This window comes from Notamacropus eugenii, chromosome 2 (assembly GCF_028372415.1).
Source record: "Notamacropus eugenii isolate mMacEug1 chromosome 2, mMacEug1.pri_v2, whole genome shotgun sequence".
Taxonomy (NCBI): domain Eukaryota; kingdom Metazoa; phylum Chordata; class Mammalia; order Diprotodontia; family Macropodidae; genus Notamacropus; species Notamacropus eugenii.
The window spans coordinates 436,858,813-436,880,915 of NC_092873.1; the positions used below are offsets into that span (position 1 = coordinate 436,858,813).

The following is a 22,103-nucleotide window of genomic DNA, read 5'->3' on the forward strand; positions in this document are numbered from 1 at the left end:
CCTCTTGGCTTGCCAGTAGACACCAAGGCTCCTTCCACAGAGTCTCAAACTTGTACAATTTTAGGGCTGCAAGGAACTCTCAAAATCACCCAGATGGCCCTCTCCCTTTCCTTTTCCAGAGGAGGAAATTGAGAACCAAAGAAATGAAATGACTTCCCCAAGGAGATGATTTGGGACAAGAATTCACATTTTCTGACATCCAGCCCAATTATTTTTCCACTTGTGCTACCTATTATTTCAGCCAAAAGAACACACACACACGTGCACTCACACACACGCACACACACACACACACACACACACACTGTGTCTCTCTTACTTGGCAGAATGTTTAGAAACTATCCTTCTCTTACCATCACTCCCTCCCCACACATATTCCGTTTGGCAATACCAACCGCAGCTGGCATTAGTTGGTAGCCCTGTCTTTGATAGTTCTGGAGAAGTGAAGATTGCCAAAGGTCATTGTGTCAAGGCTTTGCCCAATCACTGCCATTTAGCTCCTGGCCTCCTCCAGCTTTTCATCTCACCGCTGGTCTTTCTGATTTCAACATACCTGGGCCAGGGAAGTACAGACACCAATAAAAAGGAACAGTACTTTGAGAGGATAGAAATCATCAGCAGAGAGGGGCTTGAGCTGCCAACATGGGACGAGCAGCAGTCTGGACAGGTGAGTCAGTACCAAGGTGAGCAGGAGGGTTAAGAGACTAGAGGGGAGAAGGCCAATGGATAGAGTACTGGGGCTGGAATCAGGAGGACCTGAGTTCAAATGTGGCCTCAGATATTTATGACCCTGGGTAAGTCATTCGATCCTGTTTGCCTCAAGCTGAGAAAGACTCGATTATGACTGCTAATTAAGGGGCTGCTCACAACCCTTGAAGTCAGGTTCTTGTTCCTGCTCGAAGAAATGTGAAATGCAACAAGCCCTGGATCTGGATTCAGAGGACAGCTCTGTGTTCAAGTGTTTCTTCTGTCATTCACTCTGTGTGTGATCTTGAGTGAGTGACAGTCCCTTAGAGATCAATTAATCCCTTGTTTTATAGATGAGGAAACGGAGAGCCAATGCTCAAGGTCACACAAGTGATAAGTAGCACAGCTGTTTAAACTCAAATCTTCTGACACCAAGTCTGGGGGTCTTTCCATCAGGCTACACCATGTCATTCAACTCCTCATTGATCATCTCCTAATTTCTCTCTCTCTGTCTCTGTCTCCCTGTCTCTGTCTCTGTCTTTCTCTGTCTCTCTTTGTCTATCTGTCTCTCTGTCTGTCTGTCTCTCTCTCTCTCTCTGTGTCTTTCTCTGTGTGTCTGTCTGTCTCTGGCTTGCTCTTCCCCCGCCCCTTACTCATTTTCTCTCTTTTATGTTGTTTTAGGTTTGATTCTTCTGTTGTTGCTTCAATGCAGTAAGTAGATGATTTCTGTCACCCCTTTTCCTGAGATCTCTAAGCACCACATCAACAATACAAAGAAAAAATCAGACAGTTCCTTTAATGCATTTCTACAGAGACTTTTCTCCAAAGAGCTCAGTCCACTTTGTCTGCTTATGTGATCTTACTCAGTTTCTCAACTGCTCTGAGAGGGGAATGAGGGATGATCCCTTATTAGCAAAGGCAGAGGCAGAGAGGCTGAATGAGTAATCCAAGGTCTGACAGCACATCTGTTCCTTCCCCCAGAAAAGGAAAGGAAATGGACTTAGCAGCCATCTCAGAAACAGAGCTAGCAGGCAGCACAAGTGATTCAAGCCTCACTGAGTCCTGAGTTCTGATTAAGGTTCTTTACATTCCCTGCTGATGGCTTTCACATTTCATTTCTCCTGCTCCAATTCCCTCTCTCCCCACTTTTATCATTGTTGTTGTCATTTTTCAGTGATCTCATTTGGGGTTTTCTTGGCAAAGATACTGGAGCAGTTTGTTGTTTCCTTTTCCAGCTCATTTTACAGATGAGGAAAATTAGGCAAATAGGGTTAAGTGACTTGCCCAAGGTCACGCAGCTGGTAAGTGTGTTAGGCCGGATTTGAACTCAAGATGAGTCTTCCTGAGTCCAAGCCCAGTGTTCTATGTGCAGTATGTGCCCAGTGCACTATGGTACCATCTAGATGCCCTGTCCCTAGTCTTACAGAACTTCAAATTCTCCACCTTGGCCAAAAGATTGTGCACCTCTTGGGGCAAGGGCAGGAGGATGGATGAGCCTCCGATAAGTGATGGAGGGATAAAATGACTCCATCACAGTCAGAGTCATTTCAATTCTACCCATTCATTTAAACAAGAATCTGCTGTTCTATATATGCCAGGCATGTGCTTAGACAAAGACACAAAGACAAAAAGGAAACTACCCTCCAGGAGCTTTCTGCATTGATTTCACGTGATTCTCCTTTCTGTATCTACGTAGTTTGCTTTCCTACCAAACTGGCCCAATAACTATTCTCTAAACTGGATAAGTTGACCAATAGTACTGTCCTATGGGAAAACTGTGAATGGGACCCAGGTCTCCCATCACCTAGCCCAATTATCTTATTCTGCTTTTGTCTTAGACTAATTGATCCTTGAGGACAGGGTCTGTTTCTGTCTTTCTTGGTATCGTCCCCAGTGTTCGGCACACAGTACCTGGTACTTAGTGAGAACCTAACAAATGCTTTGGTATAGATGTGTTGATTGGCAACATTTGAGAGCACATGGGTGAAGGATTTGTGGTCAGTTTGGATTCAAGTGTTACTCTTGCCATAGGGCAGGCCATACAATGGATAGAGCACTGGGGCTGGAGTCAAGAGGACCTGAGTTCATATCTGGCCTCAGATACTTACTAGCTGTATGATCTTGGGTAAATCATTTGATCCTGCTTGCCTCCATTTCCTCATCTGTAAAATGAGTTAGAGAAGAAAATGGCAAATCACCTCAGTACCTTTGTCAAGAAAACCCCAGATGGAGTCATAAAGAGTTGGACACAACTGAAATGACTGAACAACAAGCTCTCCCTGTCATTGATTGACTTAACTGAATCAAGTTACTTACCTTATCTGAAATTGTTTCTTCATCTGTAAAATGGGGACACTGAACCTACATTAAAGGGTTATTGTGAAGAAACAACTTTGCAAAATGGAAGCTCATATAGAAATGTGAACTATATAGTTCTCTCCCTGTGCTGCATTCCAAGAATAATTTTTCTAAATGAGACAATTAGGTGGTACAGCAGACAGAGTTCTGAGTCACCAGTCAGGAACACCTGACCTCAGATTTGACCTCAGACTCTTACTTTGTGACCCTGGATCACTTAACCTCTGTCTGCCTCAGTTTCCTCAACTGTAAAATGAGGTTCATCACACAGCATCTACTTCACAAGGTAGGGTGAGGTAATAAAGCACCTATCACAGTGCCTGGCACAGAGTAGACGCCTAATGAATATTTGTTTCCTTCCTTCCTAAGTAAATAAATTATTTTATTAAATATCAGTGTTCATGAACTGGTCCTCTGTAAAATACTAATTTGAAAGAAAGAAACCCAGAAAAAAGAAGAAAGCAGAAATCTAAATCCTGCAGCTTCCTCCTTCAAATTCTCATTTTCTTTTTTGACCTCCCTTTGATGTTGTGTGACAGCAACAGCAGCTAATATTTCTGTGTTGCTTTAGAGTTTACAAAGTACCTTCTTTACAATAATCCAGTAAAATGGTAACCCAGCTTTATGGAGGAAATGAACCCCTTAAAGACTGAAGTGACTTGTGCAGGGTCACACAGCTAGTAAGTGTCAGGGTCAGGATTTGCACCCACGTTCCCTGATTCCATGTGCAGCTCTCTTTCCCCCCTGCATCCAGTTGGGTAATCAACCTTATTGACAATTACCAATGTTAACTCCCTTCAGTCAGGAATCCCCATCTGTGCTTATTCCTTGCTTCAGGAGCCATGGATCAGTAGCAGTTTTGCAGAGTTGGCCTCAAGTTGTCTTAGCTCTTAGAGTCCAACTTCCCACTCTTTTTTTGAAAGTCCTTTCTTCCTCATGTCACTCAAACGCTCTGGCTAAGGTTCTTAGCTAGGACTGCCCTCTGCTAGTCTCATCACCCTTGCCCCCTCAGTATTTTGGTCTTCTGTTCCAGTCAGAAAAGAAAGGATGGAGAAAAGAATCAATTTTTCACTAACCATCTCCCAGGGAATCTTGGAAGTATTTCTGACCCTAACATCCCTCTGAGTCAGAGGATCATAGATTTTGAGCTGGTAGGAACCTTAGAGATCATCTAGCCGGACCCCCTTATTTGGCACAAGAAGAAATGGAGGGCCAGAAGACTTACCTGGCTTGCCTGAGGTTACATAAATACTAAAAGACAGAAACAATGTTTAAGCCCAGGTCTTCCTACGATATTCACGTACAGCACTCTTTCCATTAGATCACACAAAAATGTGTCTTAAAGAGGCGAAGGTGCTCATTTCATCCCCCAACCCAGTTCTGGGGTCCAAAGACCAAGGACACAATCGATCGCTTCTCCCCCACCCCTCCCTCTTTCCATCCTCTTCCAGGGGAAGAGTTCCCAGGTAGACTTTCCCTCTCTCTCACTTCTATTGGATCTTTCATCTTTTCCCATATCAGGCTCCGCTGCTAAGCTGGTCTGCTACTTCACCAACTGGTCCCAATATAGGTCTGGCCAGGCAGCCTTCCTCCCCAAGAATGTGGACCCCTTCCTTTGCACTCACCTCATCTATGCCTTTGCTGACATGAAAAATCACCAGCTCACCACGTTTGACCCAAATGATGTGCAGTTTTACAAGGATTTGAATGGTCTGAAAAGCAGGTGAGCCTGGCAAGGGGAACATGGGGGGAGAGAGTCAGGGACTCAAAGAGCAAGGAAACCAAAACAGACATCCTTTGATATGCTACCCCAAGAAAAAATGCATGCTCACTTACATCCACCTCAATACCTCATGCGTTAACTAATCTTCCTTGGAATTCCAGTCTGAGTTCGTATTTCACAGCTCCCCACCTCCAGGAAGCCTTCCTAGACTAGTTAGTTCCTCAGGGCCTCTCCTTCATTCTGCTTCCCTCTGCTCTCATTACAGAGTTCCTGAAGGAGATCCAGCTTCAGGACTTAGGCCTTGCAGATCACACCAACCTTTTGAGCATTTTAATTTAGAGTTGGCCCAGAAACCCTTAGTAATGATAATAATAATAAATATAAGATAATATAATAAAATATATAATATAGTATAATAAAAATAATAATTACAAATGATATAACGCTAGGAAGTTTGGAAAATAATATATATGTGGTTTGCTTATATACCTATTGTGTGTATAAACACGTGTGCACATATTTATCAACACACATATTTATGATATCTCATTGAGCCTTACAACAGTCATGTGAAGTAGGTACTATATCTGCGATTGTCCTCATTTTACAGCTGTAGAAACTGAGGTTCAGAGGAGCTAATGACTTCTCCATAGACATATATCTAGTGAGTGGCTGATGGGGTTTCTCTTCCTCACTTAAAAAATATCCGACACATTTGATTGATGCCTTTTTGTCCTTACATCAAGGTCATTTCAATAGCCCTCCCCCCCCCCTTATAACAAAGAAGACCAATTGACAACAAAATCCAGTTGAGAGCATGTAACATTGGAGGTAATATTCTTTGCTACCAGTCCTCTATCGTCGTTATGAGAACAGAGAGTCATTTCATTATCTGTTCTTGGGAACCTTCACTGGTTTTTCAATTATTCCGAGTTCATCTTCCTTCTAGTGATCATTTAATTAAGTTGTGGTCATTGTGAACATTGTTCTCTTGATTCTACTAATTTCACTCAGCATCAACTCATACAAGTTGCTTAATTACCTTCCCACTTGTGACATACAGTCCAGTCCACTGTGTGTTTTTCTAGGTTTTACTTCAAGTGAAAGAGATACAAAATTATCAGTAGTAAAATGGTAGGTATGCAATCAAATTCTGTCTACCCAAGGCTACACAGTGCCTGCACATGCTTCATTGAAAGTCCCCCAAACCTAGATCTTCCCTAGGTCTGGCACTCCCTCTGTGGTATTTGGCTCCCTTGAGGACCCAAAACAAGACTGTCATTCCCATTGCTTGTTTGTTTGTTTTTTAATTGAAGGGTGCGAACTCACAAGATTTAGAGCTAAATGAGGTCATTCAGTTCAAGGCCCTCATTTTATAGATGAGTAAATTCTGAAAGGGAAAGTGATTCAAGGTCACATAGCTAATAAGTGGCAGAGCTGGAATTTGAAACCAGATCTTCTGGCTCAATGAATAGATTCATGTTCTCTTGTTCAATTCTAGCCTAAGACACTTAGTAGTTGTGTGATCTTGGGCAAGTCACGTAACTCTGTTTGCCTCAGTTTCCTCATCTGTAAAATGAGCTGGAGAAGGAAATGGCAAACCACTTTAGCATCTTTGCTAAGAAAACCCTAAATAGGGTCATGAAGAGTTGGACGCAACTGAACAACAACAAACTTATGACACCAAATACACCTTCTGCTAGACCATGTCACCTTTCAATAAAAATGTCCCATCTGAGGCTTGAACTCAGGACCTTCAAGTGATGACAGTGTACACCAAGAAAGCAGTCTCCCATAATGAATTGGAATCTCCCTAGACACACACACATACACACACACACACACACACACACACATTTCATTTCATTCAATTCAATTAATATTTATTAAGTGCTTACTATTTGCTAAGCACTGTACTAAGGATACAAAAAGAAACAAAAGACATTTCCTGCCCTCAAGAAGCTTACAGTCTTAGGGGGAAGACAACATGCAAACATATATACAAAGCAAGTTACATACAGGGCAACTAGGAAATAATTACAAGAGGAAAAACCCTGGAATTGAGGGGTCAGGGAAGGCATATACCAATTATGTTCTCCCTGAGTCACCTTTTCTCTAGAATGTGTGGCCTATTTGGACAATATTTGCATAATATGGTTTGAATTTCACTCACATCCCTGGCTATCCTCATCTACCCAGGCTCTAGTTTATCAGTGCTCTCATGTGTGGGTCATAACTAGACAGAATATTCCAGATGTGGGAATCATCTCTTCCCTTCTTCTGGATCCCTGGATATGCCATTCTGAAGTTTTACAAAGCACTTTCCTCATAACAATCCCCCATGAGGTGGGTTAAGCAGGTATGCAGATGAAAGTCCCTTTTTGGATTGCTAGGTCAAACTGTTGACCTGTATGAAATCTATGGTCAGGTTTGGTTTGTTTTTTTTTTTTAATATGAATGCCTGATAAATCAGATCTTCCCCATTACATTTATGCAATTCTATTTTTGAACCCAAGACAACATTGCCTTCATCTTTATTTTTTTTTAACGTTCATTTTTTTGAGTTCCAATTTCTCTCTTCCTCACACACCTTTCCCATCTATTGAAAAGACAAGGAATATAATATTCATTATACATGTGAAGTCATATTAACTATGTTGAAAAAAAAAGAGAAAAGCAAGAAAAAGAAAGTGAAAAAAATTATACTTCAATCTGCTCTCAGAGTTCATCAGGTCTCTCTCTCTGGAAATGGAAAGCATTTTTTGTCATGAGTCCTTTAGAATTGTCATGGATCATTGTATTGATCAGAGCAGCATAGACTTACATAGTTAATCATTGTTGCAATGTTATTGTTACTGTGTACAATGTTCTCCTGGTTCTACTCACTTCACTTTGCATAAGTTCATATAAGTCTTCCCAGGTTTTTCTTAAGCCATCCCGCTCATCACTTCTTAGAATACAATAGTATGCCATCACAATCATATACCGCAATTTATTCAACCACTCCCCAGTTAATGAGTATCCCCTCAATTTCCAGCTCTTTGCCACCACAAAAAGAGTTGCTATAAATATTTTTGTACATATGAGTCTTTTTCCTTTTTGTTTGATCTCTGGCTCTCTGGGATCCTCAATAATTTTTAAGAGCATAAAGGGGTCTTTAGACCACTAAGTTTGAGAAATGGCACCCTAAACCCTCCTAATGCCTCTCTTATCTTTTCCCAGGAATCCCAAACTGAAAATTCTGCTGGCCATTGGAGGTTGGAATTTTGGCACCAAGAAGTGAGTCCAGGGCCTGTGGGATCCACTGGTGGGGTGAGTTGGGTAGGGGAACTTGATCTAGGGGTTTGGGCAGACAGGAAAAGCCCTATTCAGTTGTGGTCAAAGGGAGGCTGAAGGCAAAGCTTTCTTCTAAACTCTCAGGTACCCCACTTAGCACTGATGGGAAGTTAAGAGGTTGAGACCTTGTGGATAGTACAGAAGGTATAGGGAAAGGGACAGAGATAATGTTTACCTAATTGCAAGGAAGCAAAGAATCTAGCCACTATCATGACTTAAGAAGACTTAAGCTAGCAGAATGAGGAGAGGTTTTGTTCTCCCTGTGGCCTTCAGTAGAATGAGAGCAGGGCAAGAATAGTCCCTTCTAATCTCCTTAGAAAGTGCTTTCACTTTTGTTACTTCATTTGATCCTACTAGCAGCCCCATGAGGCAGATAGGACAGTTAATATTATTATAATTTCTCAGATGAGGAAACTGAGGCTCCCCAAGATAAAATGGGTCATAGAGATGGATCATAACTGACACAGCCAGGATCAAAATGAAGGAGTCCTCTGACTCCAAATGCAGCATGTGCTGCTGTACTGAGTTTCCTTCCCCATTATAGACAATGGGGCTGAATTAATTTTAAAGTAATCCTAGGAGTCCACAGAAAGAGAAAAATTTAGGAATTGCAGTAATTCTGGAAATAAATCAGGAAGTAGAAAGGCTGGCTATGAGCTTTCCAGGTCCTTACCTTACCCTTCTATTCTGGAGTCTGAGGATCTGCGTGGCCCCAGTTTCCTCATCTGTAAAAGGAGAGGCTCTTAGGATTCCTTCTAGATTTAAGTCTATGAACCCCTGTTCATCTTAGACATTGAATCCCTTTCCTTATTAAATTCTCCATGCCAGGAGGTGGCAGTCAGCTCCTTCTAAGGAAAGCATGACTTTTCTGAGCTGGCAGAATAAGTAGACAGAATGGGAGGGTTCTAAGGAGATGCTGAGAAGACAGGACTTTGGGGATTAGGGGTGCTCCATGTAATGTTAGCAAGATGGCGAGATTGGGTGTGGGAGAGAAGGAGAGAGAGTTTTGCAATTTCTGTCTCTCTTCCTTGAGAGAGTTCCAGTCAAGGAAAAGGAGGGTCTATTTCTATGGGGAACTGCCCTGAAATTTGAGTGGTCCTTCTCCCTGGCTCCAGAAGAAAGAAGACTTGAGATCCAGGCTCTGTCTGACCCTGAGCAAATCTGTCCCCATGTTTTCCCCCAGCCTGTTTCCTCTTTAGCAAAGTGGGACTAAGTGATCTTTAAAATCCTATAATTCTAGTCTAAAATGGTAGATTTAAGGCAAGAAGAATGCCTAGAGGCCATCTAGTCCAACCCTTTCATTTCACAGAGGAAGAAACTGAGGCCTGAGGAGATGAAGTGGCTTGCCCACCCAGTTACCCATTTACTTTCCTTCTCTGGGGTTGCTCACAGGTTCACAGACATGGTGGCCAAGCCTGAAACCCGGCAGATTTTTATCCAGTCAGTCATCAGATTCCTGCGTCAACATAATTTTGATGGCTTTGACCTTGACTGGGAGTACCCAGGCAGCCGAGATAGTCCTGCTATAGACAAGGAGCGATTCACAGCTCTGGTAGAGGTACACTGGGGGTACAGGTAGGGAGAAGGGAAGGACAGAAGAATGGCAGGGGACATCTGACCTTCCAGCTCCTATGGAAAAATGGGAAAGAAGAGGTGCTATTTGGTACAACTGCCTTGAAGTACCCCCAAGGGGATCAGAGACAGTGTCAGGGGCCTCACCAAGGCCCTAGATCCAGGCTCTGGGCTCTAAGATGCCCCTTCAGGTCAGAACTTTGCCATATTTCCTATTTATAAGTCATCTCCTACTATCAGACACTTGAATGTCAAAAAGGAAGGCAGACGGGTATAGTGAATAAAGAGCTAAGGGGCTCTGGGTTCAAGTTCTGCTTTTGACACATACTGGCTAAGTGAATCTGGGCAGTCAGTAAATAGTTATTAAGCACCTACTATATGCCTGGTACTGGGCTAAGTGCTGGGGATATAAAGAAAGGTAAAAGGCAGGAACTCCCATTCAGATGGGCAAGAAAACATGCAAACAAGTTACATACAGGGTAAATTGGAAATACTCCACAAAAGGAATTTGCTAGAATTAAGGGGGGTTGGGAGAGGCTTCTTATAAAACTTGGGATTTAATCTGGGACTTGAAAGAAGCCAGGGAAGGCAGGAAGTAAAGAAGAGGAAGCAGAGCATTCCAGGAGTGGGGAACTCCAGTGGAAATTCTTAGAGTCAGAAGATGGAGTGTTTTGTTTAAGGGAACAAGGTATCATGTTCACACCACTGAATTCCAGACTTTGAGGGGGGCAGTGGGGTGTGTGTGTGTGTGTGTGTGTGTGTGTGTGTGTGTGTGTGATAAGGTGTAAGAAGACTGGAAATGAAGGAAGAGGATAAGTTAGACAAGGCTTTGAATGCCAAAACAGCATTTTATATTTGGTCCTGGAGGGGATGGGCAGTTCACTTAATTTCTCAGTGCCAGAGGTAGCTCTGTAAGGCTATAATTTGCATGCCTGGTATTGTTTTACACTGGTAGAAAGAGGTTTCTTTGAGTGAGTTCCCTGCACCAATGAAATCACAAATGGGGAGGGTGGGGGGTGGGCGGGAATCAAAGTCTGAATCTCCCATCTTTGGAGAGGGAGAAAAGTGGCTAAGAGGTTCACACAGATGTGATAATCATTCCTGTAACTCATCAGACCTTCACTTCCTCCCAGAAGAGAGGGGAGGTAGACATTATTATGTCATGTGGATTTTGATATGATCTGACCCCAATTTACTTGCCCAGGACCTACACAACGCCTTCCTCCAGGAATGTAAGAAGTCAGGGAAGAATCGGCTTCTTCTGAGTGCGGCAGTTCCTGCAGGTCGATACCAGGTGGATCGAGGCTATGAGATCCAGAAAATCTCCCAGTGAGTCTAGGACCCATGAGGTGGAAGGAATCCTGAGGATGTACTTTGTTCCTGAAGAAACATGCCTAGAAACAGGACCGTCCCATACTGGGAGAAGGGAAGAGCAACTATGCTCATCAGCTTTTGTGAACCCTCAAGGTCATTTTGTCTATCCCCCTGCTTCCAGTCATCACACACCCTCTTGTTTCACAGATATGACAGCCATTCTTGATTCTTGTTAGCCTTTGCTTTCTTAGTTGTCTTTGCCTACTGGAGAGATTTCAACCTTATACTTCCCTCCTTTCATGAAATATACAGGTCTTTAGATTTCATCAACCTCATGACCTATGACTTTCATGGCACTTGGGAAAGAACCACTGGTCACAACAGCCCCTTGTACAGGAGGCAGGCTGAGCAAGGAGGAGCCACTGAGGCTAATATCGTAAGTGACTGGAGCCTGGGGCAAAGCCTCAACATCCCCTGGGATTATTTGAGGAGAGAACTAAAATCAGCCCACAAATTACTGGGTAGAGCTTTTAGGGTTAGGGATTCTAGGAGGGAGGCCTTTAGGGCTTTGTGGCTTCTTGTATGATGCCAGTCAAGGGCATAGAGGGAGACTTTAGGCTCTCTCATCCTTAGGGGAAATTGGAAACTGGTCTGCAAATCATGGCGCAGATTCCTAAATGATACTGTACTTACTATACTGAACTTACTCCAGGTTCTTAATTTTAGAAGCCATTGTTTCTCTGTCATTAAAAACACACATGACGTTAGTTGTTTTTACTTGTTTTGATTTTATTCTCTCTTCTGGGTTAATAACCCTCAACACACACACACACACACACACACACACACACACACACACGCACACACAAAGTCCCATCCTTAATATATTGTTAATATACTAAGTTAATATGCTGTTTCCTCTGTGGAGCCTCTATACTCTGAGGGAAGTCTAGTAGTTTCTACTCACCTGAAGCTGCCAGTCAGATAGAAGAAACAATGTCCCTGCCCTCAGGGGGCATCCAGTCTAATGGAGAGAGAGGAAACATCCCCTTGACATCAGACACAAGTATCAATGAATAAAGTAAAAATTCTCTCCAAGCCACTGGTGCTAAGGGGACATGGTGCAGCAGAGTCTCTGGTTCCAACAGTATTAGCTTGGAATGGCTTCCTAAAGGAGGTAAGCTTTGAGCTAAGTGTACATGGAGGAAAGGACCCTGGCTGGAGAGGGCAAGCATGTCTTATGGAAAGGGTTTACATATTAAAAGGTCAGGAAACAAGGGTCAGAAATGAGGAAGGGAGAAGGTCTCAGACAGAGTGGTCCTAGGATCTAGGTCATGGAATCCATCTTTCTCATTTAACAGATATGGAGGCCCAGTGAGTTGAAGTGAGCTCTCTAAGTTCATGTAGGCAGTAAATAACAGAATGCACATCATAGTTTGAGAACCAGAAGGTTCTTTAGAAGTCAGTGAGTCCTTATTTGACAGAAGAGAAATATTTGGCAGTTTAATGACCAACACAGGGTCATGTATTTAGTAAGTGTGCAATGGGGATTTGAACCCAGGTTTCCCTGGTGTGAAGGTTACCATTCTACCTACTATACCACCATGCCTCCAAGGATTCAAAAATCTTTCCTCAGACTCCCAAATCCAGAATTCTTTCCATTACCCCAAGCTGGAGACTAAGAAAGAGCTCAAATAGATTAGGGCATTTAAAAGAGGCTAGGATGGGGGCATTGATAAAATGTCTAAAGAATTGCCTCATCAGCCTCATGGGAATACAACAAAGCTTGGTTTGGGGGAATCCTTGTTTTTCCTCTTCCTATGCTCTAACTCTAATTATTCTGCCTCCTAGGATTTTGCTGTGAACTATTGGCTGGAAAAGGGGGCCCCATCAGACAAAGTGATCTTGGGCATGCCTACTTATGGACGGAGTTTTACCCTTTCCTCCCCTTCAAACACAGGGGTAGGGGCCCCAGTTTCTGGGGCTGGGACTCCTGGCCCCTTCACAAAAGAAGGAGGCGTGTTGGCTTACTATGAGGTAGGATAACCAGTACTCTGAGGCTGAAAGGTAGGGTTGGGGTTAAGAGTCAGTATAAGTGGGAATGGAGTCTTGAGATATGATTCTTCATCACCTCAAGACCCTATATGAGAATGCTGTCATCTTGAACACTAGGTGAATGGTGTCCGTTCCTGTCTTTATACCATGTAACTTCATTCTGAGGTTAAAGTCTGCTCCCAGCTGAAACCAGAAATGATTTTAGTCCTCTCAGGAGTCTGAAATCTTTTTTGTCCCAATTCCATTCCATTTAGAAACGTCCTATGCTACTCAAGAACTCTTCTAGACTCTTCAGGATGATTCAAACTGGGAAATTCCCATTTTAGACATTCTACTGCCACTAATATCTAGAATTAGTTTGATGCTTAGAGATTAAGAATCCCAACCACCCCTCCCCCATTCTCCTTGCCTACCTACTCCCATCCATGCTTGTCACCTGTTCCTCCAGGTATGCACCTTGAAGGATGCTACTTCCCGTATGATAGAAGAGCAAAAGGTGCCTTATGCTGTCCAAGGCAACCAGTGGGTGGGCTTCGATAATGTGGAGAGCTTCAAAACCAAGGTGAGTATCCTATAGGATCTTCTACATTTATAAATGTCAATCATCAAATGACTTTGAATATTAATGATATACCATTAATAATAACTATTTGCTTATTCTTATATTTACTGGTTTAAAAAAAATTATAATTCCACTAATCTTTAAGTGAATAATCTCTGTGCATTCTAAATAACATACAATGAAAACAAGAAAAGTTACGATTTATGAACGTTTTCTTTCTCAAGTTGCATTTTCTGAAGGAAGCAGCTGCTGGGAGCTGGGGTTGAGTCAAGGATTTTAAGCTCTCTACTGTATTATTTGGAGCAACCATCAACCATTTGACTAGTTTTGTCCCACAATACTACCTATACAAAGGGGATCACTTGTAAAATACGTTTGTATCAGTAATGAGAGAATAGTGTTACTGTTTCCTCTTCTACCAAATGAGTGGGTGGGAATAAACTGGTGGTAGGTAGAAGACTAATGACTGAGGAAACAAAGGTTCTACCTTCTGAGTATATCAATTTATTAAGCAACGCATGCCAATTTCTCAACAAACCAGGACCAGACCTCCTCAGTGAAGGTCCCAACCCTGAATATTGGGAAAGCCAGACTTTTATAAATTCAAAACAATCAAATGAGGTCAATTAATTAAAAGGAAATAATACATTAGGAAATTTAATTTTTAATTGGAGAAAAGATTAGGGACTTTACAAATTAGGAGGGGAAGAGCAAATAAATGAAATTCCCTAAATTCAGAAAAAGAAGTGTCTGTAAACAATCAAATGGAAGCAATAACTGATTGATCAGTATGGCCCCAATTTTTAGATAAGACATTTGAATTACTTGAGATGTGCAATTGTGAGAAAACTCCTTGTATCGATCTTTGAATCTGACTGGATTTCTAGTGAGCAAATTGAGGTCCTTAGTTAAAGGTCTCTAAGCAGCAGGTAGATATGGTCCAGTTTCCCAGCCAGGCAGGGCTAGGTTTAAACAACGCAATAAGATTTTCTCTCAGTTCCCAAAACTGAATAAAATTTTCTCACAGGACAGCATTTTAACCAGACTCATCATTGAATAGAAAGGGAACTGAGTTAGCTCCAAAACTGAGTCACAAAATGGAATCAGTGTGGTTCACTCAAATCCCACAATTAAACACCTGCTATCCTAATTCTTTCAATTCCCCCATACCTTTTAGAGGCACCTTTGTCTTGGGTTTGAAGGGCTAATTTTAGAGGCTGGAGAGGTCATTGATCTCTCCTAGTCATTCCCCAACATTTATCAGCAAATGCTCTCTAAATGGATGATTATGTGGTAGCCATTACTGCCAAGCAATTAAAAGGTGAAAGCATAGCCCAATGAATAACTTACATATTCAAGTTAAATTTATTAAAAGCTCTAATAGAGGTGGCTTTAGTTCCAAGATAGCATAGAAGGCTTCAGATGTTGTATCTGAGGAATCTTCCTGTATTACCAGCTCTCCCATTTATGGAGGGTGAAATCTTCTTTCAGCTTGGCGATTCAGCAACTTATCAATAAATATTCTCTTTTGACATACCCTCACCTCCCAAACCTTGGGGGTGCTAATTGTTCAAGGTAAACTCAGCTGAGCTCATGAATAGTCATTCTGAACTTGTGATTGGCCTTCCTAGAAACTCTTCCCTGGCACACATTCAACACCCGCAGTAGTCTTAGACACAAGCAATTTTTAATTTGTAGGGGAGGCTTGTCCTGGACAGTTTTTTCCCATTATCCAAAAATCACCTAAGGGGTTGAGTGGGAGGAAGTGGGGTAGCACAGTAAGGCTTTTCATAAAAGTTAGGAAAGGGGAAAAAGTGGTTCTGCATTCTTAAAAGAAAACTATTAACTCAGCACAATATGCTACAGATAATCCATAGGTTTCTTCTACTGAGGAAGGGAATTTTCCCAAATAGACTGATCAGTGTGGACCCAGTTTTCAGATAAGACATTTGAATTGCTTGAGTTCAGCCACTGGCAGTTTTAGAATACAATAAATAAGTAAATGGATCCCAGTCCTCATAGGGACTTCTTCTAACCCTTAGACTTCCTTCCACAATGAGAAATTGATAATCAGTTGCAACTTAAATTGGGAGGTGGGCTGTAGCAGTCACACAAGGCACTGGTCAAGAATAGTTATTAACACACTTCTAGTCCTAAAATTCTATGAATCCATGAGCCTATAGAATGGCCAGAGTCTGGTAGAGGTCAGAAACTTGAATTCTGCAGGGTTATTAATATCACAGAGCCTAGGAATGTCAAAACTGGAAGAAACCTCAGAAATCACCCAGTTCTTCACCAGGGGTCCATGAATTTGTTTTATCAGATATTTGGATAACTGAATTTCATTATAATTGACTTCCTTTGTAATCCTGTGTATTTTATTTTGCATTCTGAGAAGGGATCTGTAGGATTCACCAGACTACTGAAGGTCTCTGTAACACCCCAAAACCGAACTCCTGGTCTACTCCAGTCCTCTACTTTTAGAGGTGAAAAAACTGCAACAATGAAGGGTGAATTTTATCAGGCCACTCAGATAATAAATATAGCTTCCTTCACAAGCTGGCTAGCCCTGAAAGAGAAAGGCTGCTTTCCAAATGGTGACACTGTGACTTTTGAAGGTTCCTTCCACCCAGGCCTTTCAGCATGTTATCCCCTGGACTGAGGGGCCTTTGCCACACCTGTCCATAATTTTTCCCTCTCTTCTCCATACTAGGTTGCATACCTAAATCGGAAGAGACTAGGTGGAGCTATGGTCTGGGCTATGGACATGGATGACTTCAAGGGCACCTTCTGCAACCAGGGCCCATACCCCCTCATCCAGACACTGAAGAAGGAGTTGGGTGAGTAAAGGTCCTAGGATACAAGGCCTCCCCTGAACCTCAGGCTCCTCTATTGCTTTGGAGAACTGCCTTTGTCTTCAGATTGATTTTCCAAACCTTATCTGCTCCCAACAGACTCTGATGGAGAAACTTGTTCAAATTCACTTCCATAAAAGCTCCACTTGCTTTCTGTCTTCTCTGCCTTCTCTGCAGCAGTAGTGACTGTCTCATTTCATTTTACTTTATCTATCATGGGAACCTGTGCAGTTAACATAGTGGTTTCACCCCAGATCTTGATAGTTGTGTAAACTTAACTACAAGGCATCTGATAGCATGGTGGTTAGAGAGAACTGGGTCATGAGTCAGGAAGACCAAATTCAAATTTAGTCTCAGATATTTTCTAGCTGTGTGACCTTGGTCAAGTCACTTAACCTCAGTGTCCTCAACTGCAAAATGGGGCTAATAAAGCACTTATTTCCCAGGGTTGTTATGAAGATCAAATGGGATAATATTTGTAACATGCCTACCACAGAATAGGTGCTATATAAAATTATTACCTTCCCCTAAAGCCCCAGTTGTGTTATAAAATATTGTAACAGTGTCTTTGGACAGTATTCTTAACCTTTCTTGACTCCCTAGGACCAGATACCAGTCATTCAGTCAACAAGCATGTATTTTAACTTTTTAATGCTTTCCAGTACACCCTCTCTCTTCTGACACTGAGATCCCTCTAGAACAGGCTCTCATCACCTCACACCTAGATTACTGCCATAGTCCGCTGGTACATCTGCCTGCCTTGAGTTTCTTCCCAATCCAATGCTTCATTCAGTCACCAAAGTGATTTTCCTAAAGTGCGTGTTTGACTATGTCATGACACATACACACACACACAACAGACACGCACACACACACACACACACACACACACACACACACACACCCCTACTCAATAAACTCCAGTGGCTCCCTATTGCCTCTAAGAACAAATGTAAGCTCCTCTGTTTGGCATTCAAAACCCTTTCCAGCCTAGCCCCCTCCTACCTTTCCATTCCTCTTGCGCCTTGCTCCCTCCCATGCTCTCTCCGATCCAGGGGCACTGGACCATTCCACAAACAAGACCCTCCATCTCGACTTTGAACATTTTCTCAGCCATCCCACAGACCTGCAATGTTCTCACTTCTCATCTTGACCTCCCGGCTTCTCTGGCTTCCTTTGGGTCTCAACTAAATCTTATCTTTTACAGAAAGCCTTCCCCAATCCCTCTTGATTCCAGTGCCTTTCTTCTCTTCATTTCTTCTTGTTTATCTTGTACGTATCTTATCGGTACAGATTTGTTTGTTTGGGAATATCCTTTGCCTCTTTTTGGCTTCCTAGTGTTCAGCATGCTGCCCGGTACATTGTTGTTTGTTGTTCAATTGTCTCAGTCACGTTTGACTCTTTGTGACCCCATTTGGGGTTTTCTTGGCAGAGATACCAGTGTGGTTTGCCATTTCCTTCTCCAGCTCATTTTACAGATGAGAAAACTGAGGCAAAAAGAGTTAAATGACTGGTTCAAGGTCACACAGCTAGTGTTTGCTGCCAGATTTGAATTCAGGAAGACGAATCTTTGGACTCCAGGCCTGGTATTTGATCCATTATGACGCCACCTAGCTACCCCTAAAGGGAGCAGAAGCAAAATGAGATCTTGGAATTCATGAAAATAGTTTGAGTTTAGTTTGTGCTCTCTACAAAATGGGGGAATTCAGAAGCACATCCTCTAAAGTCTCAATAGCATTATAAAATGAGAAGAATCAGTATTATGATCATGTCTTTGGTCTAGTGTTCTTAACTTCCCTTTCCTTTGTAGAATCATGAGCCATCTCAAGACAGGTGGGATTATTTGTATTGCATATCAAACTGGGCTACATTTCTTGTAGAGAAAATTGGTAGGGGAAATTCCCCTTTGTTAACCAGTCAAAGTGTCCCTTACTTTATCATGGACTAAGTCAAGGAAGGTAACCCTTTTTTCCCCAACTTGGACCTAACCCAAAGATGCACCACCCGTTAGCTTTTTAGGAAGACAGATGGTCTCCGAGGGTGTGGCTCTAGCATTAAATTACTATTTTTCTATTTTTAGTAGATCAAAAACCCTAAATGTGAACATGCTTTGTTTTATCTTGTTGTGGAATTTTGTCTTTTGTTTCATGATTGTTTTATAAAATGTAAGTAGACATTGTTTGTGACAGAGAGAATTCCAATAATCAAGGGAAACTTTACTGTATATCTCTTCAAGCAAGAATTCCTGCGTATTAATAAAATGGCTTTGACAGGCTTTTAGCTATAAACACAGGGTGCCAAGTATTTCTTCCATAAGGTGAAAGGGATCAGAAAAAAACAGCAATAGTGAAACAATTCAAAGGCCACAAATTGAGCGCAGGCCCTTGCTGGTTCCGGTAAGTTGTTTGTTTTAAGTGACTAGGGCACCTCACCTTTCTCTGGCTGTACTGTATGGCTGTTATCTCCAGTCATCCTGATGAATGTCTGGTCACTGGATTCAGATGGCGCTGGAGGAGAACTGAGCCTGGTGACCTGCACAGCCCTCCCTCACTCAAAACAAAGTCAAATGCAAGTCATGTCATTATTTCTCTGAAGGCATGGTCTTCTTCGGCAAGGAAGGACGAACATACTATGCTCTTATCTCTAGCATGTGGTAGTTCTCTGTGGGTCATATCCTCACCCAGGATTTGAAGACATTGAGAATGATTGTACCATTGTCTCCACAGGTATTGCATCACCAAGTGAGAGTCCCATTCCAATCCAGCCCTCCAAGCCCAGTCCAACCCAGCCCTCTAAACCCAGTCCAGGAGGAAACACTTTCTGCAAGGACAAAAATGACGGTATCTACCCGAACCCTCAGAACCACACCACCTTCTACAACTGTGTGGGGAAGCAGACATTCAGACTCTCCTGCCCTGAAGGCCTGATATTTGACAATTCCTGCAAGTGTTGTGCTTGGCCTTAAGTTCAGAAGCTCATTATGCCAGGGCCAAGGCTGATTCTTCTGCTAGCCCTGGAGAGTCATTCTTGGAGCTCATTCCAACCTACCACCCTACTCCTCTCCCCTCTGTCTCAATTCAGAGCCCTATCATGAGCAGGGATGTAGGTATTCATGACTGTATTATATCCTCTCCATTTTGTCTTTTTCTTATTAGCCCCCTATTTGTGCTTTGGCTTCCTAAGCCTCTTTTCTCTGTAGTTACAATAAATAGTAGCTCCTTCTTCTCTCATAGGAGAAATGTGAAGCTAAAACTGTCCCCATGTGTTTCTTTGATCTCTCACTGAAGATGTCAGAGTGTCAACTGATTTTAATTTAACCTTAATATAAGTATCAACAGAGACCCAAATGTAACCAGGGTAGAGTTTTCCCCAGTGTCACCAAATTGGTACCACAGGCATAGGGCCACACAGATGGGTGATGGTCTACATGTGGGGACGCAGTTGGGACTGCCAAACTGTCTGTGACATGTCTTCCACTGAGCCCATCCTGTGCCTCATCAGCATTTCCCCACCACCCACAAGGTTCAGAAAGTTGGATCCAGGCATCTCCTTTACCTGCAGACCTGCTAAGTCTCTTATACTCTCAATGCCTCATACTAAGCTAAGACCAGGAAGAAGGGGGATGAGGTGGGAGGAGGCGAGGAGGGAACAAGCGATAGGTCCTACTTTTTAAACCTCTCCATAGACTATGTGAGAGCCCAATCCTTGAGAGCAGTGGTATCCCTGCACTTGTCATGGGTCAGGGAAGGAGGGAGGAATCAGATGATTTTGGGAAGACTGCTGCCATAAATTCCCATTCCCTTGGGTTCTTTAGGTCCCAGAACTTTTCCTCAGAGGGATAATAGAGGAACAGTATAACAGAAGCTAGGACTGCACATGAGTGGCCAACAACACACTCCCTTTTGCCACCTCTTTCACACACACGCTTACCCCCAAGATATCTTGCTAGGGTCTGGAGGAGAAAGTGAGGCTGGTGACTTTGCACATCCCTGCCTCACTTAAATCCAATTCACTTGCAAGTCATGGTACCACCTTCCTGATGAAGGTCCTCTTTGAGGATGAAGGACAAATAGCAACAACAACCACACACACACACACACACACACACACACACACACACACACACCTGCGCATAGTGGGAGTAAGACTCTGAGGACATACATGCACCAGCTTGTCCAAGAGTAGGTTAGTGAATGAACTGATATTACCCAAAGCCTTCACATCACAGTGAAGGAATCTGGTTCTTTGCAACCTCTAACCTGGAATCTCATCCACCAGGAGCAAGTATTTAGAGTCATTTCTTAATGGGGATGGGGAGAGTTGAAATGGAAGGTAGGGGCAGGTGGGTGCTAAAGGGAGCCATAACTTCCCCAATTCCACCACATCATCTAAGTCCTCCAGATCACTCCAGCTTCTCTGGTTTCTTCTTCATCTCCTCCCACTCATTTCTCAACCCATTGTAACCTTGCTTCTGACTTCATCATTTAACTGGAAATGCAGTCTCCAAAGTTATCAATGATCTAATTGCCAAATCCAAAAGCCTTTTCTCAGTCCTCATCCTTCTTGATCTCTCTGCAGTTTTTGACACTGCTTACCACCTTCTGCTCCTAGACACTCTCCATCCTAGAGGCAGCTGGTAGCCAGTGGATAGAGCACTGGACCTGGAGTGAGGAGGACCTCAGTTTAGATCTGGTCTTGGTATTTGATAGGTGAGCAAGTCATTTGAACTCCGGGTACCTCAGTTTTCCCATCTGTAAAATAGGAATAAAAATAGTACCTGCCTCGTAGGGTTGTTAGGAGAATCAAAATGCCTATTCAGCCTCCTGCACTCCAGGCCCCGATTACCAACTGCCTGTTGGATATTATTAATGCACTCATGTATTTGACAAGTATTTATTGAATGTCTTTTACAAGCAAGGCACTATGCTCTGTGCTGGAGACACAAAACCAGCCAGTCCCTGACCTCAGGACTCTGTCTGTGAGCATCTCAAATTCAGTGTGGTTAGAAGAGAATTCCTCCTCTTCCCAAATTCACCTTTCCTCCAAACTCCACTGTCTGTGGAGAACACCACCATCCTTCTAGTCACCCAGGAACACAATCAGAGAGTCATCCTTGATTCTGCCATTTTCCTCAGTTGCTATAGCAATACCTCCACATTCTCCTTTGCTTGCCCATCATCCAGATCCAGCTCCTTTACTGTGAATATTCCCCAGAATTCTACCCTAAGTCTTCTTTTCTCCCTTTACTCTCTTTCTCTGTCACTCTGTTTCTGTCTCTGTCTCCCCTCCTTCCCACTTGTCTCCCTCATTGGAATGTAATGGGGTGCTGAAGGCTCCTCCAACCTTTGTCCTTGTATCCCCAATGCCTAGCACATAGTAAACACTTAATAAATACTTTTGACTGATAGTTGATTTAATCCATGGCTAAGTCTTGTCGTACTTTCACAACGTATCTTCATGTCTTTATCATTTCTTGTCCTTTCACTATAACCTCCGAAGATGTCTCCCCCTACTTGAAGTCTCTTCTCTCTCCAATCCATTCTTCACATACAAGCCAAAGCAATTTTCCTAAAGTGTTCATCTAACCAAATTTAGCCCCTATTCAATAAACTCCAATGGATCCATATTATCTTTTGAGCCA

The 22,103-nt window shown here is 42.7% G+C and overlaps 1 protein-coding gene across 2 annotated transcripts; it reads left to right on the top strand.

Moving 5' to 3' along the window:
- Nucleotides 1-554: 554 nt before the first annotated feature.
- CHIT1 (chitinase 1) lies at nucleotides 555-21,879 on the top strand. Of its 2 annotated transcripts, XM_072648151.1 has the most exons (11): nucleotides 555-667; nucleotides 1,369-1,398; nucleotides 4,567-4,768; nucleotides 7,991-8,047; nucleotides 9,497-9,662; nucleotides 10,881-11,005; nucleotides 11,303-11,426; nucleotides 12,842-13,027; nucleotides 13,494-13,607; nucleotides 16,321-16,447; nucleotides 19,189-21,879. In XM_072648151.1, the coding sequence occupies exons 1-11, from the start codon at nucleotides 643-645 to the stop codon at nucleotides 19,425-19,427; spliced, it is 1,395 nt and encodes a 464-aa protein (XP_072504252.1). In that variant the 5' UTR covers nucleotides 555-642; the 3' UTR covers nucleotides 19,428-21,879. The 2 variants fall into 2 exon arrangements, with proteins under 2 accessions (XP_072504252.1, XP_072504253.1); XM_072648152.1 differs by lacking the exon at nucleotides 4,567-4,768 and having other exon boundaries at nucleotides 603-667.
- The last annotated feature ends 224 nt before the right edge of the window (nucleotides 21,880-22,103 follow it).